The sequence below is a fragment of the Falco rusticolus genome, chromosome 9 (genome assembly GCF_015220075.1).
Source record: "Falco rusticolus isolate bFalRus1 chromosome 9, bFalRus1.pri, whole genome shotgun sequence".
In the NCBI taxonomy this organism is placed as follows: Eukaryota; Metazoa; Chordata; class Aves; order Falconiformes; family Falconidae; genus Falco; species Falco rusticolus.
The window spans coordinates 22,839,099-22,864,031 of record NC_051195.1 but is presented as its reverse complement, the minus strand read 5'-3'; the positions used below and the strand labels follow the sequence as shown (position 1 = coordinate 22,864,031).

General features: G+C 41.7%; 1 protein-coding gene across 7 annotated transcripts in view; it reads left to right on the top strand.

Moving 5' to 3' along the window:
* The window catches only part of SGMS1 (sphingomyelin synthase 1), a 98,612-nt gene extending 74,021 nt beyond the window's left edge, over nucleotides 1-24,591 (top strand). For all 7 annotated transcript variants that reach the window (XM_037399444.1, XM_037399449.1, XM_037399447.1 and 4 more), the window contains 5 exons: nucleotides 9,320-10,162; nucleotides 15,292-15,409; nucleotides 18,733-18,886; nucleotides 19,621-19,787; nucleotides 22,045-24,591. In XM_037399444.1, the coding sequence (XP_037255341.1) occupies nucleotides 9,540-10,162; nucleotides 15,292-15,409; nucleotides 18,733-18,886; nucleotides 19,621-19,787; nucleotides 22,045-22,224 (1,242 nt within the window). In that variant the 5' untranslated portion in view covers nucleotides 9,320-9,539 and the 3' untranslated portion in view covers nucleotides 22,225-24,591. The remainder of the gene's footprint in view (nucleotides 1-9,319; nucleotides 10,163-15,291; nucleotides 15,410-18,732; nucleotides 18,887-19,620; nucleotides 19,788-22,044) is intronic.
* The last annotated feature ends 342 nt before the right edge of the window (nucleotides 24,592-24,933 follow it).

The window sequence follows — 24,933 nt, the reverse complement described above, 5'->3', positions numbered from 1 at the left end:
AAATGCTTTTTTTCCTTCTTTCTTTCTTTCTCTAGCCTTTCCTGGGTTTCTGGTTGTTCTAGACCAACTATGCAATAAGAGTCTTCCTCTCCTTCGTAAAGATAATTGTTTTCCAGATCTAAAAGCTTGATTTATGGTACAACTCTGCACAGGTATTGCTCGAAAGAGGAGGAATATGTGTTCCAAAACTGGATTAGAACTATTTATACCAGAAATAATCTTGACTAATTGTGTGTTCTGTCTTTCAGACCAGGTATCAGTATGTGTTATATAAAACTAAACTAATAAGGACAAATCCAGGAATTGTTTTGCTTTACAAGGGTAATAGCATTGAAGAGTAATAATGTTAGTGTGCCTTTTGGGTGGGTTTATGAATAGTAACAGCTGAAATGTAGAGAGCAGCGTCTTGCATGAAGACATATAGGTATTTATATTTCAGCTCTCAAGGCTTGGAGTGTTTTTGATATGGGTCTGATGTGCTGGACTTAAAAAGAAGGGTATTTGAAATAAAATCCTTAAAATGAAATATGGAAACATTATTCTAGGCTGGATTCTGAGCATGTAAAGTTAGTTTTCTTTTGCTTCAGTTGTAGCTCTGGGAAAGGCTGTTTGGAGGAGGCAACTGTTGTGGTCTGGATGCTAATACATGCTCACTAAAAAACCCAAATACTAAAAAAATATGATAATTAATTGATTTAAGCCTTGAGTGAGGCTCTGTTTTCACTGCAGTTTCTGCCAGCTTTCTTTTTCCTAATCTGCATGGCTGATTTGGCAGAATACACAGGAGCATGCATTTTAGAGCTGCATTGCCATCAGTCACAAAACTGTCCTCAGTTTCCTTAGGCAAAACATCTTTTTGTGTTTTGGTATTTTTTTTATTATTTTTTTTTTTTTTTAAGTCTTGCTACTACTTAGGTTCCCAGAGGCTCACAAATCTGACTTTATAACAATAAATGACTTTTAGGTATTCAGTGTAGGTAAGAAAAAACAAACCCACCCCAAACCCCTAAAGCACCTGCATGTGATTAACAGAGTTAAAATATGGAACCTCCTGCAAACATTTAGTCTCTCTTTATTTTCTTGTTTCCATCCTCCTGCTCTACCCCATCCTTTCCCCATTTCTATGCCTTGTAGGGGAAACCCCCCCACTTTTTCTGCTTTTTTCAGTGTTTCATCTGTTTTCCTTTGGAAATCTTCTGGTGTGTGCATATAAATATAAGGAGGTTTGGATAGTTTCAAGAGGAAGGCAAGTATCATTTTGTGCTCTTTAGTAACAGAGTTAGCTCAGAGGTTGCATGAGGACACAAGGCTCTATTTCCAGTTCTGCCCTATCTCTGGGTGACCCAGATCCTGAGGTGTAACACAGACGTGTGTTTAGCTGTGTTAGAGACGATGGCCAGAACTTGCTGCCACCCAAGCACAGAGTCTGGAAACACTTAGGGTTGCCTCCATCCAGAAACCACATGTGCAGAGTTTGAGTGCAGCGCGTGTGTCATGGTGTCCATGGTGATTTTTGTTTGTATATAGCAAAGAAGTGACTGATGTGGTGGATGCATTGAGTCTTGCTGTAGAATTCTGCTGAAGAATTAAAGATCCTGGTGTCAAAGCAGATTACCCACGTATAAGGATTTGTGATGCTCCATTAGTATTTTCATGCACCCCTTTGTGGGTGAAGGGGTGAAAGAGTACAAACCCACTTTCTCTCAAAGGTATTATTCTTAGGAGATTAATATAGCTGTGGATTGTTGTTCTCCCTCTGCCCCTTTGCAAATTAACTTTGTGGTGTTATTTGTGTCTTCCTTGCACAGAACTAAAAACATTTGCAGCAAGGAGTTGGAAGCTGAGTTTCCTATTACAGCCGTTCAGAAATAAGCTAATACTCATTCCACTTCTGCTGCAGGCATTGCATGTTACTTTAGGATTTAGACATCAGGATTGTGGTATGCACTACAAAATGAGAAGTGTGCTTGGGTTGTCTCCGCCGTAGGCGGAAAGTCCATAGTTGTTCCTGCAGGTGCCAGCTGGGGCTCTGGTCCTGGCTTCTGGCTCTCTTGTTTGTGTTTGAGGAGACTTTCCAGTCTGAAATAGTTGTTTGTAACTGAAACCAAAGGCAGGACCTGCCCTCCCCACCCTGTCCTTTCCAACCCCGGATCACTCGAAGCAGGATTTCCATAGTGTCAAAACAAAACCCCTACTTAACAACTGCTTCTGTCATGAGATTGCTGGTCAGGTGAAGTCTTCTCGTGAGTGTTTGCTGGTTTCCATAACTACTTCCAAGGCCAAGGAAGAAGCAGGGGGAGGAAGAAAGTTGAGTAAAGAGGTGTAGGGCTATGAAGAAGCAGAGGGGTGAGCCTTCATCAGGTTTGGAGGGAAAAGGTATCTATCACCTAGCCCAGAGCATCTGCATGTATATACCTATACACATACACACACACAGTATAGGTGATGCATTTTTGTAGCAGAGATATTCACTAGCAGTTTTCCTATCTGAAGGTGGGCTGCTTGGTTATTCAGATTTGATAAAGTACTTCCATTTTGAAATCCTTGCCACTGAACTGTCGGCTTGGGTTCAGAGATGTTATACTGAGATGTCTGCCTGCGAGTGGATTTTCATTTCTGATTTTTGTGTTAATTTAGGATAGGAAATATGCAGTGGGGTGGTTTTTTCTTCTTCCTATAGAGTAATTTGTAAAAAATGAGCTGCTCGTGGATTTATGTAGTAGTATGCCGGCATCTTTTTTTCTCTCTCTGAAGCTGCATAAGGAGCTGTTCAGGGTACGTGGGCGTTGCTTCGCATATTGATCCCAGCCTCTTTTTTCGTAGTAGTAATTCTGCTTGCTCTGACTTTGTGTCCACAGGATGTTTTCCATCTGGGACTGACCTTGGAAACCTATCTTGGAGCTCCTTGAAACTTGTGAGCCCACTTGTGCCTCAATTTTATATTTACAGATATTTTGTATTTGCACATATTCATAGTTGCAACACAAAAATGGCTTTTTTTGTTATGTTTTAAAATGCCAACAGTCTCTTGCTTGCTAGTGGTGGAGCCTCTTGCAAGGGGCAGACTCTGGTTTGGAGGCATGGCTATCCTGAAGGGAGGGAAGCAATTTGGTATGTTGCTTGAGAACTCATTAGTGATAACCCAGCACATAATTTGTGACAGGAATTGCCCTTTTGTTGCAAATTGGCATGCAGAGGTGCTTTGCAAGTACAGGACGTCCAGTTATTGAGGTGTCAGAGCGTTATTGTTAGTGGTGATATAATGCCTGTAGAGGAGGTGACTGTAACAGTGACTCAGATCTTGCTGTTACAAACTGTTTGTTTCGTGGTGTAAAAATGAAGAATAAGAGCTCCCAGCTTTTATCCAGAGTATTTGGTCTCCATGTAACTTATGGTAACCAGTGGGGTTGGGGAATTCACTTGTGGGTTGGTTTCTAAAGCATTAAAACTTCCTTCCTTAACAGCAGTTGATTTTTTTCCTGCTTATGTGTGCACACATTATCAGTCTGCATATCAGCATTTGTTTTCCAAGGAAGAAAATGTCACTCTTTTATCTTGAAACTGTTCTTATCCCCTTAACCCTGTTTTTTACTAATGGTTTTATCTCTACTTTTCTGGGGTGGTTGGGAAGGATGCTCAGTGTTGCAGCTGAAACACACCCACTGTCTCTGAAAATCTTGGCTCCTGATGAGGAGCTCATTGCAGTTACTGAAATGGCTGGTTATTTTACTGATTTCTATAGTGACTGTTGCCTTGGCAGCAAAGGTCCTCCCTTAGAGAATAAAAGCACTGTACAAACGTGAGGAAAGTATGATTTGATTTGGGAAGACTTAGTCACATTTCATAGTGTTATATGGTTTTGGGGGTCATCTTTTGCTATTGTAGGTGGATGTGGTTTGTTTCAGTGTTAGTTGCGAGATGTAATGCTTTCAGCTTGTAAGTTTAGAGGTAATAGTGAACAGCATGTTAACCTGTAAGCCAGCTGTGGGGTTGTGAAGGGAGGTTACTCCTCTGTGGACCCTGCAGCCATCCCAGACAAAGTCTGCTGCCACCTGGCCAGGGGATGTCACTTGTTCAGCAGTGAGTCCACAAACTTTGAAACAAAATCTGCAAGAGTGACATCCAACATGAATGCTTAGTTACCCTCCAAGCAGACTTATAGGACAGAAAAGTGCAGTTTTCTGCACCTTGGCCACCAAGTCAAGTGTGGAGGTGTAGCCAGCTGATGATTTTATTGCTGATTATCTTGTCCTTTAACTGAAGAGATGGATGCTCCCACATTTGGTCCTTATGCCCAACTGCATCTCCGCAAAGCGATGCAAAAGAGAACAAATTTTGATATGCAAGGTTGTGTAGTGTGCTCTCAAATACTTGTTTAACCTACTGGGGTGCCTGTGGTCATGGTATTACAACCCTCATATGGGCAGATTGAAGTGGTGGTGGGAAATACTTTGTTGGGCAAGTGGAAAATGATCTGAAAGTTTGGAGTTAACACTTTAATGTTTGCTGAGCACAGGGGAAGAGGGTTGTGTAAACATGAGGAGGTGGGGACTGCAGCCCTTGGTGACGTTACTTCATCCTGCTCAGTCTTGTGATTTGGGTGTTTTGAGATACTGGTTTTACACAGCATTATTATCATAGTGCAGTTGGTATTATTGTAATAATGGCATTGATACTTATAATTCATTGTCACATACAGGCTCCTTAATGAAGCAGATCTGCTGCGGATGGAGGGAGTGTTTCTAGTTCCCTGACCCAGGCTAACAAGCTGTATCGGAGCCAGGGAGGCTTGGGTGTGCGCCTGTCCCTGTGCCTTGCTGGGGCAGTAGGCTAAGCTGGTGGATGTGGCCCAACAGCAGCCGGTGCCTATCCCCACCTTCTGTTTTCAGTTTTTGTGGACAGAAGACCTTTTGTGGAAGCAAGGGGGCCTGCAAGGGCTGTCAGTCCCGTATTGTTTCTCTGAACCTCTCCCAGTCAAGCTTTCACAAATGCACAACAGAAAACAAAGTACTTTTTAATGTGACAAGCTGGAAGGTGTCAGTGTTTTGCTGATTGACTGGATGTCAAGCAAAAATGAATTCCAAATCAAGTATAAGAACAAATTCAATTTATTATATTACACTACAAAGGAAAAAAAAGCATGCAATATGATAAAAGGAAACAGTACTAGTTATTATGCACAATATGATAAAAAAGCAATAGGAGTGAAGCATTGGATCATTACTGCAAAGCGTTATAGAGACTAAGAAAAGGATATATCACCAATTACCACCTTAGCATCATCCAGGCCCACACTTTGCCTGGGAAGCCCTGCTGCAGCCAGCACCAGGAGTCGCCCAGTCACTGGGAAAATTCCTGTGTGTTGCGTCCACGCGTAGGTGAGGCTTCTGGCCCAGTCCCGGAGCTTGCCCACCTTTATGCTCAGTGAAAAACAAAAATAGTTTACACACCTAGTTTATGCAAACTATTAAGTTTAGGCTAAGTGCAGATGTGCACTTCTCATGATTTGTAAGGTTCATACACGCCAGGGACGCTGGCCAGATGCCCGAGTGTGGTGGAGTTACTGTCATGCCATAGCTGCACAAGACACTTACAGTCTGGATGTTCCTGCTCACATCTTGCCTGTTCAAGGGGGCTCTAGACAAACACCACCTGCTCATTAAGGTTGTCCTTGAGCTCCCAAAGCGATCTCGTTAATAGTGATTGCTATTAAGTGATCTCTAAATAAAGACAAAGGCTTTTTCATAAGCAGTAATCAATTTGATAAACTTTTACCACAGTTAGTAAAGAAGATTTTTTGCCTATTCCTCTCCCACTAGACAGCCTGTGAAATGGAGGTTTAAATGATAGGTGCTCATTTGACATTTCAGATGTTTTTCCTCGTTTAAGCTTTCAAGGAAAATGACTCCATGGCCTGTGTCCTTGGCAGAGTATTATCTTTCCTCCTGTGAGTATCAGTTACTCTGCTTTTACAAAAGGTGCTTGGTAGTGATTTACATGCTGGTGGTGTGATAGCAGTGGGCTGGGATTGCACCTGGCCAGTGCTGTCCTCGTGCTCCCAGAAACTGCATCCATGAGGACTGAAGCTGTCTGCTCAGTAGCTTGTTCCTTGGTGAACCCCATGCTATCGTTGTCCATCCATGCGCAGAGGACAAGATGGGGTAAAAGTGTATGCCTTTGTGTAAGATGGGTTTTCTCATTTTAAAAACCAACAAAGACTCTTAGCAAATATATTTTATATGGCATAAAGACACAAAAATTGAAGTCAAGCAATCTTTATTCTTCTGTATGGTACCTTTAATAGCATTACTGATGGTTAGTTTAAAGCCTGAGCAAGTTTCTGAATTGATTGTAGTTTTTAGCAATATTGCCAAACCCTGCAAGACGCACGTCTTCTGTTTCTTGTAACACTGCAGGGCCAGGTATCATGGGGTTACACCAGCATATTATGGCGCTTGTAACCAGTATCAGAGTAATATTCACAGCTGGCAACAGATTTTTGTTCTTTTAGGCTCCACACAGAGCTCATCTTAAAACCGACTAGCTTAGCCATGGCTGGAGGAGATGTATGTGGATGGTAGGTGAGGAGATGTAATTTGAAGGTTGGCTACAGGCTCCTGAAGAGTGATGAATGCAGCCCTTTTGTCTTTGGGATCTGGAATCCTTAAGCATGCTGGAGGCTTGCAGTATGTTGTCAGGGGCTGGACAGAAAGACTGGTATGTTGGGAGGATAATAGTTAAAGGTCCACTTTTCTCCTGAGTGGTTTTGGGAAACTGTGGTTCAGTCGCCCCAGTGTCTAAAATTGAAAAAGTCTAATATTGTCCCACCTCGTGGTGTACACAGAGTGCTCCGACAACCCCAATTCCTAGCTGAATCTGTAAAGCAAAACTTGGAGAGGCAGCCAGCGTAGCTGTTAAATGGCATGGGAAAATGAGGTCCTGCTGCAGACTAAGAGCCCAAGTAGTGTAACCAGGTTAAAAAATACATAATTTATGCTTTATCAGGATTGTAAGGCACTACCCTTGGAAACAGCAAGCCCATAGAGGGGTCTATTAGTATTCGTTGTGAATTTGATGCTGTGCAGCTTCTGGTGCTACACCTCATGGATTTCAGCCCAAGTTTCAACCCTAGGACAAGTATGTGTGTTGTGTTTTCCTTCACATAGACACTGTTTCCTTGAGTTGTGAATTACTGGTGCATCCCTTGAGTCTGAAACATTGTGGATATCAAAAAGGTGATGGTGTTTCAATCTCCTTTGCCTGCAGTGAGTGAGTCAAGCCGCAGGCATTAGTAAGTGCGTAGCTCAAAGCTGAAATTGCTCTTAGTGCAAACACTGAGGCCAAACAGGGAGCTGGAGGCAAAATACCTTCCCCTAAGTGCTGGTGACACCAACTCTCCCTGGCATGGAGTATGGATGCAGGGGTTGTGCTTGGAGCTTTGTGCTGCAGCTGGTGCCAGACCAGGATTTCAGGTGTCCTGTGATAATGTGACTGCATTGAGTACAGTGGAGGCCAGTGTGGTGGAGAGCCAAGCTGCTCTCCTTTGGTCGAAGTCTTGTAGGAGTTTCTAATGTGTATTAACGTGCATAATTCGATCCATCCTTCTTTTTTTCCATGTTCAGAGCTGTGTAACTAAATACTGATTTGCTAAACACAACTTGAATAATGAAGCAGTCTGTGGCTAAAAGCCTTCTTCAGTACATACACTGGGAAAAAAAAAAAAGTAAATAGAGCTGTATCCTCTCTTCTGCTGTTTTAAAACAGCACAGATATTTTCAAGGGGGAGTATTCACACCTGTTTGCTCCATGGATTTAAGTACGTGTGTGTGAATGGTGTGCCCAGCAAGTGAGAGGTGGCATACACAAAGTACTTTGTGCGCAAGTCCTTTGTCCAAAACTTTGTTTTCTCAGTCATCAGACCTGGTTCATTCCATGGAGAAGCAGACTGAAACCTGCACCTTGTGTTTCTTGTCAGTTTGGAGGTAACAGGACAAAAAAATAGATTTATGTGCAACATGGTCTCGTTTTGCATAGGAATATAACTCTGTATGTGTTTTGTACCACTTCTACCCAAATCTTGCCAGTAGTGTAGATTATTTTCCTCAGTGGCAACATTGCTCCCTGTGAGGAAACACAAATATCTGGCAGCTTGTAAGAGGCTGAAAATATTCTTTAAGCTGATAAAGGCATGATAGGACTTTTGAAAATATGAAGTGTTTTTTCCCCCATACTGTTACTTTCCTTAGGTCACTTTGTGTTTACAATGCTGCAGCCTTCTGCAAAAAGAACTTGGTCCATGGGATGGCAGGCTGGAGACAGAGGTTCTCACTGTTTTCCTCTCCTTGCTCTGTGGAGGGCCATTGTTTGTTTGTTCATTGAACAAACCTCTCAAACCTGGGAATTTGGTGGTTGCGTTCGCTGCCCCATGATCACTGCTTCTTGCTAAGGATTTTGCCACTTGTGTCTCAAAAATGCACAGAGGTTCCAGCAAGTAACATCTGTTTTCCTGTAACTTTTGTATTGGAAGTGATCAGCTTTTCTAAGCTTTCAAAGTTATTTTTGTAACTAATTAGGTGTAGAAGTTGGCTACCTAGTTCCTTTTTTGTTGTTGTTTACATTTTCTACTGGTTCCTTTTTTAGCTGATGACAAACATTTATTTGAATTGTAGCATTTTACCACGGAAATGATAAAATTTACTTTGAAGAGCTGCTAAACATCTGCTAGTCCTGCGTATCTAAATGCTTTGGTTTATTTTCAGGGTAACCTGTTCGGGCATTGATTGTCCTGCAGGTGCTTTGGCCCAGAAAGTACAAACTTGCTTATCTGTGTTGTTTTCTTTGTGTTGCTGACCTGTAGAAAAGCATTCTTTGTAGTACAGTGGATATTTTTGCCTTGCAGACCCAAAATCAGGCTTCCTATTCAATAACTAGGTGTAACACATAGCATTAATGCACTAGTCTGTAAGGGGGAGAAAAGGTTTCTGACATGAATAATGCTAAACATTTGCATTGTAGATACTTAAATCCATTAGTGCAATGATTTTAAGAGGAGTTTGGGTACTGGTTATGGACCAGAGCTGCACAGTAATAGAAAATTTAACAAATACAGAGCAGAACCTAATCCTTCCCACAGTTTCAAAGTTGTGTTTATAGTACAAAACTATTAAAGCTCTTGAGAAATCAATAGCAAGCTCAGAAAGGACAGTGCTTGGTCTTTTCCATGCCAGAGTCTAACGATCTTATTTATATTTAAACATGAATTGCAAACAATGGGTAAATGCTGTCCTAATGACTGATTTGGGGTTTTTCTTCTCCTCAGGAAGAAGAATGACAACATGAATATGAAGTGAACCATTTCCTATGCTTGCCACAGCGCCTGGATGCTCATATTGCATGGTTAGAGACAGGGACTTGCCTCTCACCAAACTGCTTCCTCGGACAAGATGAAGCCAAGGAGGAGCTTTCCGACGCACTGGAGTTGCAGTGACTGCTGCCCCATTTAAAATTGATGTTAGACTGTGCCCTGGCTGCCTGGCGAGATGAAAGAAGTGGTGTTGTGGTCACCTGAAGAGGTGACAAATTGGCTAACAGAAAATGCTGTGCCGGAGTATTGTGAGCCATTGAAGAGCTTCACTGGGCAGGATTTGATCAACCTCACAGAGGAGGATTTTAAGAAGACACCTCTCTGCCGGGTGTCTTCTGACAGCGGACAGCGGCTATTGCACATGATTGAAACTTTAAAAATGTCTCACCACATCGAGGCTCACAAAAATGGGCATATCAATGGGCACATCCGTGTCAGTGTGAGCAACACCACGCGTGAGAATGGCTTCGGCAGTAAAATGAAGCTGAACGGGATGCCAAATGGCTATAAGAAGGAGATGATAAAGATCCCCATGCCAGAGCCAGAGCGCTCACAGTATCCTATGGAATGGGGCAAGACTTTCCTGGCTTTTATTTATGCACTTTCTTGTTTCATCTTTACCACAGTGACTATCTCAGTTGTTCATGAACGAGTGCCTCCCAAGGAGGTGCAGCCTCCCCTACCAGATGCATTTTTTGATCGCTTTGATCGGGTGCAATGGGCTTTTTCTATTTGTGAAATCAACGGCATGATCCTTGTAGGACTGTGGCTTGTTCAGTGGCTGCTCTTAAAATACAAGTAAGTAAAACCTTTTGAAAAGCAAGTGCGAGGGGATACTTCTGACAGCTCTTGGAGGTCAGATACTGGTTTACATCCAAATAAAATGAAGCTTCTTGTTGTCTTTCTGGTTTTGGTCTCCCAAACTGAAACAGAGATCATGCCATAGGCAAACTGCCGTTTGTGTGGGCTGCCTGTGCAAAAGGGAGAAGTTCAGTCCAACTGCTACCTAAGAAACTAAGAAACAGCCCTGATCTTTTTTGCCTGCATGATTAACTTCAACCCTTCTCATGTGTGAAAAGCCGTGAATTGGTTGTAATGACGTTCTTTACTCAGTTGACTGTTCTGTCTATTTAGAGGAAGCACAGCTCACAACTGTTGTGAACACAGCTGCAAACCAAGTTGAGATGGATGTAGTGTCTCTGTGGTTTGCCAAATATAAAGACCTACGCTAAGATTATCATAACTCTTTGTCAAAACCAACAGGCAGTGGTTTAGTCCATGCACTTAAACAGTGCTGTGTGGAAAATTGTTGAAGTATGTTTCCTGCTTAACATTAGATGGAACAGGTAATGTCAAACACAAAGTATGTCAAAAGGTAATCATAAAATACGCAAAAGCATAGATATGCAATGAATTTGCAAGGTCTTAGTGGTTGTCTGCTTCTTTGCTCATACTGGTCAGAATTGCAAGGGTGAATTTGCCTGCCAGTGGGAGTAACCTACTGTTTGCCCTCTACAGAGTCTGTGTGGATCTTAATTTAGGGTATTTATACTGCCATAAATCTACACCTTAGGCAGTTGTGGTAAGGCAGCTTGATATAAACCCTTGTGCTGCCATAGCTGTGAATGAAGTATTCAAAGGCAAGTGGCATTAAGCAGTGTGAGGTGGCATATCACCATTCCTTTCAAAAACCAGGCACAAGCAAGTCCCCAGAGCTGCCCAGCCCAAAGAGAAACTCCTCTGCTCTACTAGTAAAACAGCTTGTTCTCTACCTGTTCACTGAACTTTTTTTTTTTTTAACTCCTATGTAGGAAATTGAGGAAGGAATGTAATTTGGGCCCCACCATGGGAAATACAGGATTCTTCAGTTCACGAGACTTTGTAATAACCTTAGAATTACAGATTTTCCTTTTTAAAAGAAAGAAAACCAGAGGCCAATGGATCACTTGCCCTTATAATGGAGAAAAACATTAAAACTTAAACATAAGCTTGTGGTTCACCAGCTTCTTAAGGTACAGGCAGCTTGGAATGAGAGAATTGCTAAACTGGGGCAGCTTAGCAACCTTGTGCAACACAGTTGTGGATTTCTGTTGGAATGTGACAAATGTTTATGTAATCCACAAGACTGAGATAATGGTTTGTTCATCTTTTCTTCTGCTTTATACTACTTAATGTGTTTTATCAGGTGAAATTTTAAAACTGTTGTACAGTTTTACAGAGGTGATGTTCCTTAAAGGAAAGTTTCTAGAAAGGTTAATTTATTGTTATTATAGGATTGCTAAAAAAAAACCTGTGGAATTGCTTTTTTCCTTTCTTTTTTCCTTTTATTTTTTTTTAAATATGCATGTATGTACAGGAGGAAGGATTTAGCCTGGCTTGGCCTCTTGTTTTGTTTATGGCTGTAAGCTTCAGTATCACTCTTAAGTTGGTAGCTGCAGCACTAGCAACTGCATTCCAGCTCCTCTCCCCACTGCTCTAGCTGCCTGTGGTGAACATGGGGGATCATTAACTTTTTGGGGGTCTCTGAGCATAAATGTTGTTCAAAACCAAGGGAAGCACTTGGAGAACATGACACAAGATTCCTCTCAAGAATGGGGTGTCAGGTTAATAGGGCAATATGAGGGATCAAACACCCTGTGATGGAGCTGAGCAGAGGCTTTAGATTAAGAATAGCAGTACCCATAAGGTCCTTGGAGATTTTGAAGGAGTGAGACATAGGTTAACTTATGACAAGCTATGTTGGTAGTGTTGGCAGATGCAAAGATTCCCCCTCATTCTGTCTCCCCCCGCAACCATCCCCATTTGCTTTGATTGTTGGTTTTTCCTTGCTTTAGAAAGGCTCTTTCTGGTATTAGGGGAAGATATCAGGGAAGCACAGAGCTTTCCATTACCAGTATCAGCCCTGGAATAGGTCCTGGTCAGTGTGGGTACTAGTCATATAATGGAGACCAAAAGTCATCTTCTGTGCCAATGAGTAGAGGTATTGAGGTCTGAGAGGCCCAAGCAGTCAGTAAGCAGCAAAATGGAAGAACAGGAGAGGAGCTTACAGGAACAGGAGCCCAGTGAGGCGTCAGGGATAGCCATTCTCACATTACATTTGAGGTCTGAAGATAAGATGTGAAGCCAGGTAATTGCTGGGCAGGATGAGACCTGGTTCCTCGCCTGCTCAGATGATAGAGATACCGTGTCTCCAGGTGCAAGCTCAGGATCACCGGTGAACCAGCAGGATTGTTACCCATGAGCCAGTGGCTGGGTTGAACATTTGACTGAAGGAGGCAACTTCATACTTTCAGAATTTCTGAAACATTTTTCTTTGCCAAGCAGTGGAATTCCTATTGCTTATCCTACCAGATCCATTATTTGCCAATAACCTGATTTCATTCAAGCTGAGCTGGCTTCTTGCGAGCAATGGAGGATGACAGAGATGTATCATTCATGACACCGATCACTCAGGTCTTCCTTGTTCAGTCCAGGGATGGCATGGTGATGTTGAATAGAATACATGTGTCATCTTTGTTGCACTGCAAAGTTGAGGCCAAAGTGGAAGAGAATGTTGGGTGTGTCTGTCCAGCTAACCACAGTGCAGGGTTTCACTTGGCCCTGTTACTGCTTTCTTGCCTGAAAAATAATTTTACCTTCAGGTAGAAATTGAAGGTTTTGGCTGACTTGGGGCAAGGCACTAGTTTTGGTGCAAGGAAGTCAGTGACAACTTCCTTCGAACATCCATAAGGCATTGGGTTGGTTGGTTTCTCACCAGAAAGCAGGAACAGGGTGGGTGTGCAGGTCTTGGCGGAGGATTCCAGGCTGTCCAAGACACTGCAGGGAGCTTGAAGAGTCCAGGCAAGCGGATGAGGCAGAATTAACTTCTTTGGGAAGCATTCCCAGATGTTTTGGAAGAAGTACAATGCTGGTTTTTGGCCATGCTTGACATTTGATTCAGGCTGCATGCTCATGGGATTGAAAAACCAGCGTGTTCACTAGCTGTGTTAGGTGAGGTCTGGATAGTTGTAATAAAAGTTGTCTTGGCCAGTAATAAGCTTAGAAGTTGTACTTACTAGCTGACTCGTAGTCATACATGCAAACACAGACAAATCCTTCTGAGAAAGGAAAATACAAGGCTTTTTATGTATTTTTTTAATACTACAGTACAGAGCACTTTCAGACTTTCCTTAGCAAAAACATGCTAAATCCAGCTAAACCAAGTGAGTTTGTGGGTAATTTTAATTTTTTAAAAAAAGTTCACTGCTCAATAAAACACAGCTGCTTCTTTGGTCTCTCAAAATACAGTACTGCTCAGTCTTTAATCCCCAACCCCCCTGCTTGTCTTTATACCGGGTTATAAAGAAAAGCAAGTTTGTGTCTGATTATAAAAGCCAGACACAAGAGTGAGATCTTTATTGGATCATCCTTCCAAGAGAAAAATTCCCCATAATGAGACCCAGAGGAAGATCCTAAATTTCAGTCTGTGGAGCTACATTAATAAAGTATATCAGATTCTTAACTCCCAGTTTTGCCTGTGTTTACACCAGGAGAGGGAAGAAGAAACATGAAATACTGTGTTTCAATAGCAGTGAGCACTCAAGTGCAAAATGCATGTGCACTGTAATAGTTGAGGCTTTTCTGATAAATTGACACTTAAGCTGTTATTGATCTGGCACTGCAAATTCATACTCCTCAGAGTGGAGCACTACAGTTTAATAACTGCCAAAAGCTATTAAAAACAAAAAAGATGGCCAATTTTGATCTTTGAAAGAGCTCAGCTTGATAGAAATACTGTTTTTTAAAAAGTGAATGCTTCAAAATAGCAGGAAACGAATGCTAGAACTTGCAGCTTGTATTGTAACCCTTGTATTTCCCAAATGATCATAATGGTAAATAATAACAATTTAAAATCAACTTAAACCAACAGGGTCTGTAACTGGCAGGATGCAAAGGGTTGATGTGGTTGAGGTCACGAACTGCTGTAACTGGATTTGCTCGTGATTTTTGTAACACCAACAGCATTTTCTTTTTGCTGAACTCTATGCAAGCTCAGATGGAGATTACTCCTGTCCTGATGTATGTGCCAGAAGGGGTTTAATTGGCATAGCTCTTTCCTTATGATGTTATTAGCTGGTACATAGCACTGAAACTTCACAGGCCCATTATAGGGCTGTCACTCCTGAGTCGAAGCTGCAGCTCTTTACCCCGTGTGCTCTTAATGGTTTTGCAGAACTGCATCACGGTACCCCAAAATTGCATCTGCCCTCTCTGTGTATGTTGGTGACTCACTGGCAGCCCTTAATGAATATATCTCTTCACAGCTACGGCTGCTTGCCTTGATAGGTGGCTTCCTGTGAAAACACCGTCCTGTCGCCAATGTAACTCTAAATTTGGGTTTCAGAGGTTTTGTTGCTGGTGTGAATTGCTTCCTGTTTAACACTGCTCAGGAAAGATGTGTTCTCACTTGTTTGGGGTCATACAAGCTATTTCTTCTCAGGCAGCCCTTTGTAATTACTAAATGTGTATGTCACCTGAAATAAACCTAGAGCATTTTATCCTTTAATGAAAATACTGTAACTATCCCCTGCCTTGAGCAGAAAATTAGTGACCGCTCAATGCTAATGGAGAGGTATGGGGCATGAAATCCCTTTTAATGTCTTCAACACTATATCTGCCTAGGCTTTTGTATTCTAATCCTTGTATTTCCTGTAATCACCTTCATGGACTACAGTAGTTGAGTTGCTTTTGTGTTTCTGACCTGTAAAGCACGGGAGTATTTGTAAAGTAATTCAATGTTCTGAGGTGTAAGCTGATACTGTCGCAAGTTTCAGAAGCACAGAGAAAAGAACAGTTGGTAGTTTATTTACCTTCGTATATCTTGTTTACATTGAATGACCTCCTTATTTTTTCCCTTTTTTTTCTTTTTTTTTTTTCTTTTCTCTTAGGTCTATAATTAGCAGAAGATTTTTCTGTATAGTTGGCACACTATACCTGTATCGGTGTATTACAATGTATGTGACTACACTCCCAGTACCTGGCATGCATTTCAAGTGTTCTCCAAAGGTAAACTTCTGGCTGCCTTTCCATATTTTGATCTGTATGTTTTCCCCTTGTCCTGCTGTTACCAAAACTGAGCAGTACTTACTCAATAATTGTTACTAGTTTGAAAATAACAGTTTGGCATGATGGGAACGTTCTTCTGCAGATCATCCGCTTCCCTCTCAGTGAAGGTGTTGACGGTTGCTTTGAGGCAGTGCAGGCATTCCCACCCTTTTCAAAGTGCTAACCTATGCAATTTCTGTAGCATTTTCAACTAATTTGCATGATCAGCATTTTCCTGTCCCTGCAGGACAATGCAGTTAAAGGTGTGCAACCTGAGGAGTTTCCTCGTGTGACTCATTTATTTCTAGATGCTTCAGCGTGTTAAATACGAATCCAAGTATGATTTATATTTGAAAATGGCCCAAAGAGACTTTTCCAAGGCTGGTGAAACTCTTCTCCCCTTTGCAGCTGTTTGTCCCTGCATATATTTTTGCAGTTGTGTTAGCACAAGGACTTGCCACCTCCTCCCCCATCTAGCACTGACTCCTGACGGTTGTGTCAAGGAATAAAATGGGCTTGCAAAAGCTGTGGCTGAAGCCAAGCTGCTGAGAGAGACAGGTGCTTAGGCAAGCCCCGTGTAGTCAGGGGGGACACATCATGGGACAGGTGCTGTGCATACATCTCATACCACACAAGCGCTGGTGTAAGTGTGGCCCTTACTGCAGCGTGCTATTTGTGGTAGAAATGCAGTTAAATACAGACTGGACTGCTGCAGTAGGGAACAAGGTGGATGAATTAGACACAAGTGCTCTTTCTCCATAGCGGTTCATCTCCATGCCCCTCCTGGGGTTGTTTGTGCTATAGCTTGATTTAAGCTGGAGAAAAGGGAAAAAAAAGTAATTTCTGTGAAATATCTACTGTTCACGCAGTACAATGGCTTTGTGTGCACAGCCGTGTTAGGTGACGGCAGTAAAATCACTGATTATAGGTAGTAAAATCCTGAGCTGACTAGGTGCATATGCTGTTACATACAAAACCATTATGTTTTGGTGAGGATTGCTGGTATGTACAAACAAAGCTGAAATGCTTTGGTTCCTCAGGGAGATAAAGCCAATGAATGTCCTATGCTCCTTGTTTGACAAGGCACATCGTTTGCCAAAACACGTGTGGCTTTTTGAGGGACCAAGGTCTTTTGTAAAGAGAAGCAAGTGGGAGGGGAGTCAACATTGTATTTGGTCAGTCAGCTGTTATGAAATTAAAAAAGAAAGAACATAGGTATTTATGGGCTGAAGTGAGTAAATCTGCCATTTTGGGAAATTTACAGTGTTGGCAAGCCTGTTTGTTTACTCAAGTGAAAACAAACCTACGTTGTGCTCTTCTGTTGCCCCAATAAGACTAAGGATTACCTTTCTTGAAAGCTATGAATATACCGATGGGGAAAGAATAACCTCTCAACACCTTACTGAGTTGTAGAGGATTGTGAAGAGTGGGCTTTGGGGAGCATTTCAATGTTTTATAACGAACTGTTAGCAGGAAATGTTTAATTGCTGCAAAGACCCTGTTTAAATCTGTCAGCAATTAATAATTATTTCCAATTCTTAAAGCAAGCCCAGGCTCTAAAATAAAAGAAAAGCATGCAGGTAATGGCCAGCCAGAGGGATCTGTGTTTCCTTCTGAGTGTTACATGGTTACTACGGATTTAAAAACTTCATAAAATGAGGTAAGGATGCAGCACATGTGTAGTTGCGTGCACTGATCTGTTAGTCCTGCTCCTTTGAGTTCCTGCTTCCCGTTGGATCTGGAGGTGCTCAGTATGTCCTGGTTTTGCTTCTTCCATGGCATACATTTTCTTTCTGGGTTTTTTTTAACATTTGAGCTTGTTTTAGACCTGGGAGCAGCAAAAGCAAAGTCCTGGGACAGTACCAGCTGCCCTTTGGTCACCTGGCAGGAGGGAGAGGGGCATTCTCTCCAGCAGGACTTGGTTTGCTTCAGGTTTGGCTTTCCTAAGGTAGATAGAAGTTTTTTTCAGAAATACCCTCTGAGCCAGCATCATGGATTGGAGGTGGTTCAGATCAAATCCATAAAATGTGGAGGAATGTCCCCATTGCTCTCGTGGGTTGTGTAAGTTAAAGCCAGTGCAGAAGTTTGGCACCTTGCTCTGACAAACATGGTATATATTTCTTTTGAAATGTGAAGTGGAAAGAAACAATTTTGAAGACTTTCCGAGGCAGGGTGGCGGGAGGCCTTAGAGTTTGGAGTGAGATACTCTCTTCTGTTCGTTGCGTCAGGGATTCAGCAGCTGGACATACAGTTTGAGCAGTTCATTCTGTTTACTGTTGCATTAGCATCTGTAGGGCCTGCACTGTTATGAACAAGAAGAATTAAATTAAGCTTGATTTATGTTAGAGTGCATTGCCTCTTGAACAGAAGGAAAAACAGATGTTTGGAGAACATGACAAAATTCTAGCTATAGCTGAAAAATATTTTTAATTCTTTTTTATTGGTGAAGCCGGATTTTTGAGACTGTATTACAGAAGTTGTAGGCTTTCCAAGAGTCATTATTCTGAACTTCGCTATATATACATGTGGTTCATATATACACCTGCTGTATATCCCAGTGCAATAATATAATGAATAAAAAGAGACCTGAACCCCTGCTTGAAGATTCTCGCTAAAAATAATTTTCCTGTATAGCCATGAACATTAGCAAAGGCTGCCAGCAAGACCTGGGAGAAAGACTATGCCTTTACATGGTAGCAGCCATAAGTACTTAGAAATAACATAGAAAACAATTTTTGCTCACCTACTTGTTTTGCTTTGGTATTATATTGAAAAGATGCCATGTTTTTCATTGTAACTGGAAATGACCCCGTATAAAGTTTTTTTTTACACGCATATATACATACACAAATATTTGTTTAATTTTTTCTGTGCCTTTTCAATTTATGTTGTGAGTGTGGGTAAAAAACAGTAGTCCTTTGGGATACTGTATTTCTAGGGAAATTGTACTAATTTCCTTGATTCTTCAGACATCGAATAATTCAAATAAAGTAATATTTTAGACAAATGATGGAAGTGCATATGGCCTATGCTCACATGAACACTATCTGTAACAGATGCAAAGCATCAATAAAAAAATAAACTCGTGTCTCATTTCCAGTCTTTTTCCCTCTAGAAACGTGCTGCTAGCTTTTGGGGGAAGCTGTGGATTTACTGATTGATCTTGTGTATCAAAGCACAAAGAATAACTGAAAGGCAAAGTTGCTGGCTAACGCCATTGCCTTAGTCTCTGAAAGGTTAGCACTGATATTCTGCTGTGCTTTTGTGTTTTGCTCTTCCGCCAGCTTTTTGGAGACTGGGAATCTCACCTGCGAAGGATAATGAAACTGATTGCTGGCGGAGGATTGTCCATCACAGGATCCCACAACATGTGCGGCGACTATCTGTACAGCGGTCACACAGTCATATTAACTCTTACATACTTATTTATCAAAGAGTGTAAGTTTGTTACTGTTCATGTGGCATTTCCTGTTGTATAAATCCTTGATAATTGAAGAATTATAGTTGTGCTGATCAGTAAATAAAATTAAAGTAAAAATGCATGCTTTTCCAATTAAATAAAAATAATAGGACTTCAAAGAAATAGGGCTTACTGAAAAAGAAAATCGAGGAGACAAAATAAACACTTTACCATCTAGATATCTGAATTAAGCATTTTATTAATTAAAAAAAATTGTTTAGAATGTAATTGAAACCTTCATTGCACCCTGCCTGGTGCAACTATGTGTCTCCTAGTTTAGAGAGAGATGAATGCCGTGCTAAATGCAAGGTTGCTCATTTTTCAAGAATCGGGCTTTAATGTATGCATTTATCTTTTATGAAAGGCAAGAGGGATCAATTGCCATCTGTTGAGAATCAATATTGGAAAAACAAATCCGTTAATTTTACTGACCAGGTTATAATATATTGTTATGTATTGGGCCTCTTTCTCAAAGGTTTCATAACCTTTCTGTTTTCCAAGGGTCTTACTACCCCAGAGTACAATTTTAAGTTACACCTTAAGAGAATGATACTTATTTTGTGATCTCAGCATTCCTGCTCTTAATCTTAATGCAGGCGTTGCACTACCCGCTTAGGATTGCAGTCCGCGTCCTCTGCTAATGACAGCAATAGTCTTGCATATGCTGATAACACTATGCATTGAGATAATCACTTCTTTTGCTTCTTTCCAGATTCCCCACGGCGACTCTGGTGGTATCACTGGCTTTGCTGGGCACTCAGTATGGTTGGGATGTTCTGCATCCTCCTTGCTCATGACCACTACACTGTGGACGTGGTGGTGGCTTACTACATCACTACAAGACTTTTCTGGTGGTATCACACAATGGCCAACCAGCAAGTGAGTTTCTCCCGGTCTTTGGATCTGTGTGGTTCTGCTTGCTGTAACGTGGTGGTGGGTGAATATCCACACTTGGCCTTGAGCCTTTCTGCAGGAGTAGGAGTGGACTCGCCTGTGTCTTGTGGAACATCCGTCTCTTCCCCCCGACACTGTTTACGGAATGGAAAGAGGCGTCATCAGCTGGGTTCATTTTGCATCTGGACTGCAAAAATGTTTGAAGTTGTTCTGAATTTTGGCCAGTTGGCCATTTTTGTCATAGCAGAGCGAACCATTTGGATGTGGTGGTGGTTTTTGCCTTGGGTTTTTTCTTTGTTGAAGCCAGCTGCATTTTCCTTGTATTCTGTGTAGTTAGATGACAGGTCTGTTGAAGAATAGTATTGAGACCTCACTAAAAATGAACCATTTTTTCAGAGTGTTTCCAAGTGGTGCTAAGTTCCCCTGACCAAGGGAAGTAGTTTCTGTTTGGAGGATAGCGCAGCAGAGAACAGGCTGCTCCTGTCCTGAGGCCTGTGTCTGGGAAGGCATGAAAAATAGGGCCGTGAGGGAAATGCTGAGAACGAGGAGCTGCTTAGCTGGGGGCACAGTACTTGGTGGAAGAGAGCAAAGGTTTGTAATACTCAACCAGGGAGCAGTCGTAAATGATTCAAAGGTTGAATGAAGCAGTCTAAATGAGGTCTCATGTCATTCTTGTTCTAACTTTCCTGCCAGTGAACTAGATCAATAAGTGATGAGCTTACAGTGCTGAGAAATGAGAGAGAAAACGCACAAGACTGTTGTTATCCATGGGAAAGACCTAATGAGTTAGGAGAAACTAACTCTTAGGTCTGTAACGGCAAATTGGTGTCCACATATTTTCTGTGCAACATGGAGAAAGATATTGTGCTTATCAGCATATGACTTCAGTTAATTACATTTAAGAAAAGACCTAGGATGATGATAGGACATCAGTTAATATTCTGATGGTACAGATTTTTAGATTATATCAAGGTCTTACAGCTACTGTGCCATATTATTGCAGTGGTTTTGCTGCTGCTTGAAGCAATACACCACAGTCCAGCCCTGTGGTATGTTCTTACTACCAAATGCCTAATTGCAAAGAATGCACTTTGATGTTCAGTCTGTTTCGAACCACTGTGATAGCAATCTGTGCCCAGACTTAGTAACTCTTGTCATACAGCACCAGACCAACTTCCACACTTTGAATTTGCTCCTGGGCTCTGTCAGAACGGTGGTGCTGAGTGGCCATGCTTCCAGGCTGGAAGCTGCTGAAGTCAGGGTTGCCTTGAGTACTAATGAGGACTTGCTTCAGAAAAGCCCTTTGCCTTACTGTGTGGAAATGTCCCTGCCCCGCTGAATGATGTGACTCAGAAGATGGTACAATATTGCTTCCCTAAACTGCTGAGGTGTTGGGAAATGCTGGTCCCTGGATCCTTACCTGAGCGCACATTTGTGTGCTAGTTCCTCTTTCCTCCTGCTGCTCTATGTGCTGAGGGCTGTGGCTTGTGTCTGCCTTAAAATGAAAAGCAAAAGCCCACTTAGGGCTATAGTGGATTTATTTTACGTGTGAGTTTACCACATGGAAAGAAAGGTTAGCATACAAGCCCCGTTGCTTGCACTTTCTGGTGGGCTGATACAATGCTTCCCTGCTCTGGTGTCTAAAATGTGCGACAGGGTAGTTCAGTAACTTCCTTGGTGCCTGCCCACTCCTTGTGTCTCAGCTGTGGCTTGCTCATGGCTAGGAGAAGCAAACGGGCGGATGGGGGCAGGTTAAGAGCATGTGGAGGACAGGGCAGGGTTCATTACCTCCTCCGGATGGGTTGAGGCATGCCTTGCTCATTGCTCTGTAAGCATGCAGCGAGGCTCCAAAGTGATTCTTGAGCTACATATAATTCCAGAGCTACTTACATGCTTTGGGTTGGTTGTGTTTCATTCCCAAAGGAGAGGAGAGACTATCTCTTGGGCCATTCATTCTTCTCCTATGGGACCATAGAACAGCAGAGGTCTTAGAAACTAGGGTGAACCTCATTTGGGAGCAGCATTTGGTGTGTGCAGGTAGACTGTGGAAAAATAGCTTGGCTCTTTTTGACTCTGTCCATGCAGATCTGTTTGGCGGTTGTTTCTAGATATTGAGAGATTTTTGGAAGCAACTGTAGGCAAGATGCCACTGCTGAACGGTAGCAAGCAACGTGTGATGAAGTCATGCGAGTAAGTGCTGTGCTCTTTTGTAATGCTCTTTCTTCTGATTATCTTTGTGCAGGTGCTAAAAGAAGCTTCCCAAACTAACCTCCTTGCAAGGGTCTGGTGGTACAAGCCCTTCCAGTACTTTGAAAAGAATGTCCAAGGAATTGTACCTCGCTCCTACCACTGGCCCTGCCCCTGGCCAGTGCTGCACCGGGGCAGGCAGGTGAAATACAGCCGCCTGGTGAATGACACATAACAGCGTGTCGACGGACAAAACGGGGGGGAAAGGACCTGTCCCAAGTGCTAAGAACTCTGTACGAGAAGATGCCATAAAAAAATCAACCGCTCCCTAACCCTTTCTTTAAACAGTTCCCTTGACTTAATCTATTCAGTTACCTGGTAAGCACTGTGATCTTTTTTTCTCTCCAAAGGATCTGCGTTGGACAACAATAAAGAAAATCTAACTTATCATGCACTGTTATACATTTCTTGTTAATAGATTTGGGATTTACATTTACCCATCACCATGTTCCTTTGTATATGATGCGACAGCATAAATGAAAGCTTTTATATCATAAGTTCTGGTCTTTCCAGTCACGTCTGGGAATAAAGCATATTATTTTCTTGGGAAAACATACTTTTCATATCTCTTGCCCCAAAGATTGGGCTGTAAGCCATTTTCTAGCAAATTACTATATGAAGGTTTCTAAATACCTGCCTTGGGTAAAATCGAGAAATCTTTCTACCTGTTGCGTCACGCTACGAATAAGATGATAGACACAGGAAGGTTTGGTAATCTTGATTTTTGTAGAATCTGCGGTGACTGTGTCAAAAAGTGCAAAAAAAAAAAAAGGAAAAAAGAAGAAAGTTGTAAAGTGATTTTCTAAGTATTTCCTAACTTTATTTTTCAAAATGTGTATGAAAATTAAATTTAAAAAGATTTTTACATGTCAGAGAATAGAGAGTTAAAATTTAAAGAAAATGCTTCTTGGGAGAGAGAGATTTGTCTATGTTTCTAGTGCCTTTCTTGTCTTGATTGTATGGTCAGTAGGCAGTCTTAAATGTTTTTATTTAAAATAAAGTATTCCATGAAAGCAGAATTATATATACTGTATAATTACTAATTTTTGCATTTATAGCTAAATTAAACTGGAAATTTGCTTATAATGTTGAAATTGCCATGTGTAGGGGGAAAAGAACACAAATATAAAGGGTCCGATCTTGCTCACACATTGTGGGCAGGTCAAACTAAAAGGTATCACTTTATTGTCTACTTGGTAGCTGTATTTTAAAAATAAAAACAGCCATGAAATCCTGTTTTTTAAGAATTTTACAAATGATCACTGAGTGAACTACGAATGGTTTCTCCATCCCGTATTGAAATGTTGTTGAAAAACAACAAAAATAATCTATTTCTTTAAAATATTTGTGCAGAAACTGCATGTAATTAATTATAAGTTTCACTCCTACCATACATACTGTATGTTTGGGGAAGTACTCTATCCTAAACTTGCCAATGTGCAGAACAAAATAGTTTTTTTAAAGAATGAAGAAGAGAAAATATATATATAAATATATATATATCCATTCTGTATTTTACGTGAAGCAGAGTTATCTTCTGTAGGGTTTTTGTGTATTCACAAGGTGATATTTGTATTGTAAAACAACAATGGTGAAGGAAAATAAAAAGGCTTTTGAAAAATGTAGTTTCCTTTATCTTTTTAATATTAAGTTTAAATTTAAAGCTGGGTTTATTCTTCCAAACCTTGCCTTTAATTTTATGTGTTATTGCACTGTAGGCCATCAAATTTGGACTGTATGGAAACTGCATTGATTTCGAATTGCTGTTCACGTTGGGCAAAACAGTGCCTTATCTGAAATAAATGCTATGCAATAGATTCTGATAGTGTGGGAGACAGGGGTGGATGGGAGAAGCCTTCCTGGGAGCCATCACCAGGGCTTGAAAAATCTACCCCCAAACTGCTGGGACGGAGCTCGTTGCAGGGTGCCCATCTGTGACCCGGGGCTGTATCAGTCCTGTCACTTAAACAACAACAAAAAACAAACAAAAAAAACCAAACAAGAGAGTGAAATTTCTATGAGTACATGGTGGTGAAAGTAATTTATTTCTTCTTTTTTCTGGGTGGTGTGGTTTATCTCTACTTCTCTGCCCTGTTCCTCAGCCTTGGCCAAAAACTTCCTTGAAGAATTGCTGGTTGTTACTTCTGCTGCTTTGCCTTGCTGTTGCTTGGGATGCTAGACAAGACTAAGCCATCTCTTACCAGTTCTTTTTCTCCCTGGGAGGGATGGCATCTCTTCACGCCCCATGCTTTTTGGCAAAATCCTTTGCAACAGCACTTGCGGAGCTGTCTGAGAATTTTAGGGTCAGCTCTGCGTGCTTTGCCTTCAATCCATGTATTATCTTTGCAACTGTGTGGTTGAGAGCTGATGTTTAAAAAAAAGCAAATCCACCCCAAGATGATTGTTCGAGAGAATTCACGCTCCCAGATGTAAATGAATGAGTAGATTTTTCAAGACCTGGCATCACGCACATCAAAACCATTGACATAAGTAAATGTATGGATATATGCACATGACATTAAATGGAATCTGCTGAATTCTGCATTGTAGTGTTTGACTTACTGCATGGATCTTGCTAAAATGGTTTCGTTTTCTTCACAGCAGAGCTGTGCTTTGGTAAAGCGTGCTGTCTTGAGAATTAAGTCTGGGCAAGCAGGGACATGGAGCTCAGCAGTGTGGCGTTGCTCTGGGTGCTGCCTAGTCTGGAGGAGGGGCCCCAGGGAATGTGTGCGGGACAAAATTGTGCATCAGTGTTAACTCCAGACTGTGGCGCTTGTGCTGCCTTGTTCTCCTTCCCTGTGAGTATCTGCTCGGCAGCACCAGCTTTTTAAGATGGGTAATGGCTTGTGATGATGCTAACGCTGCTAGGCTCAGTGCGTGGAGT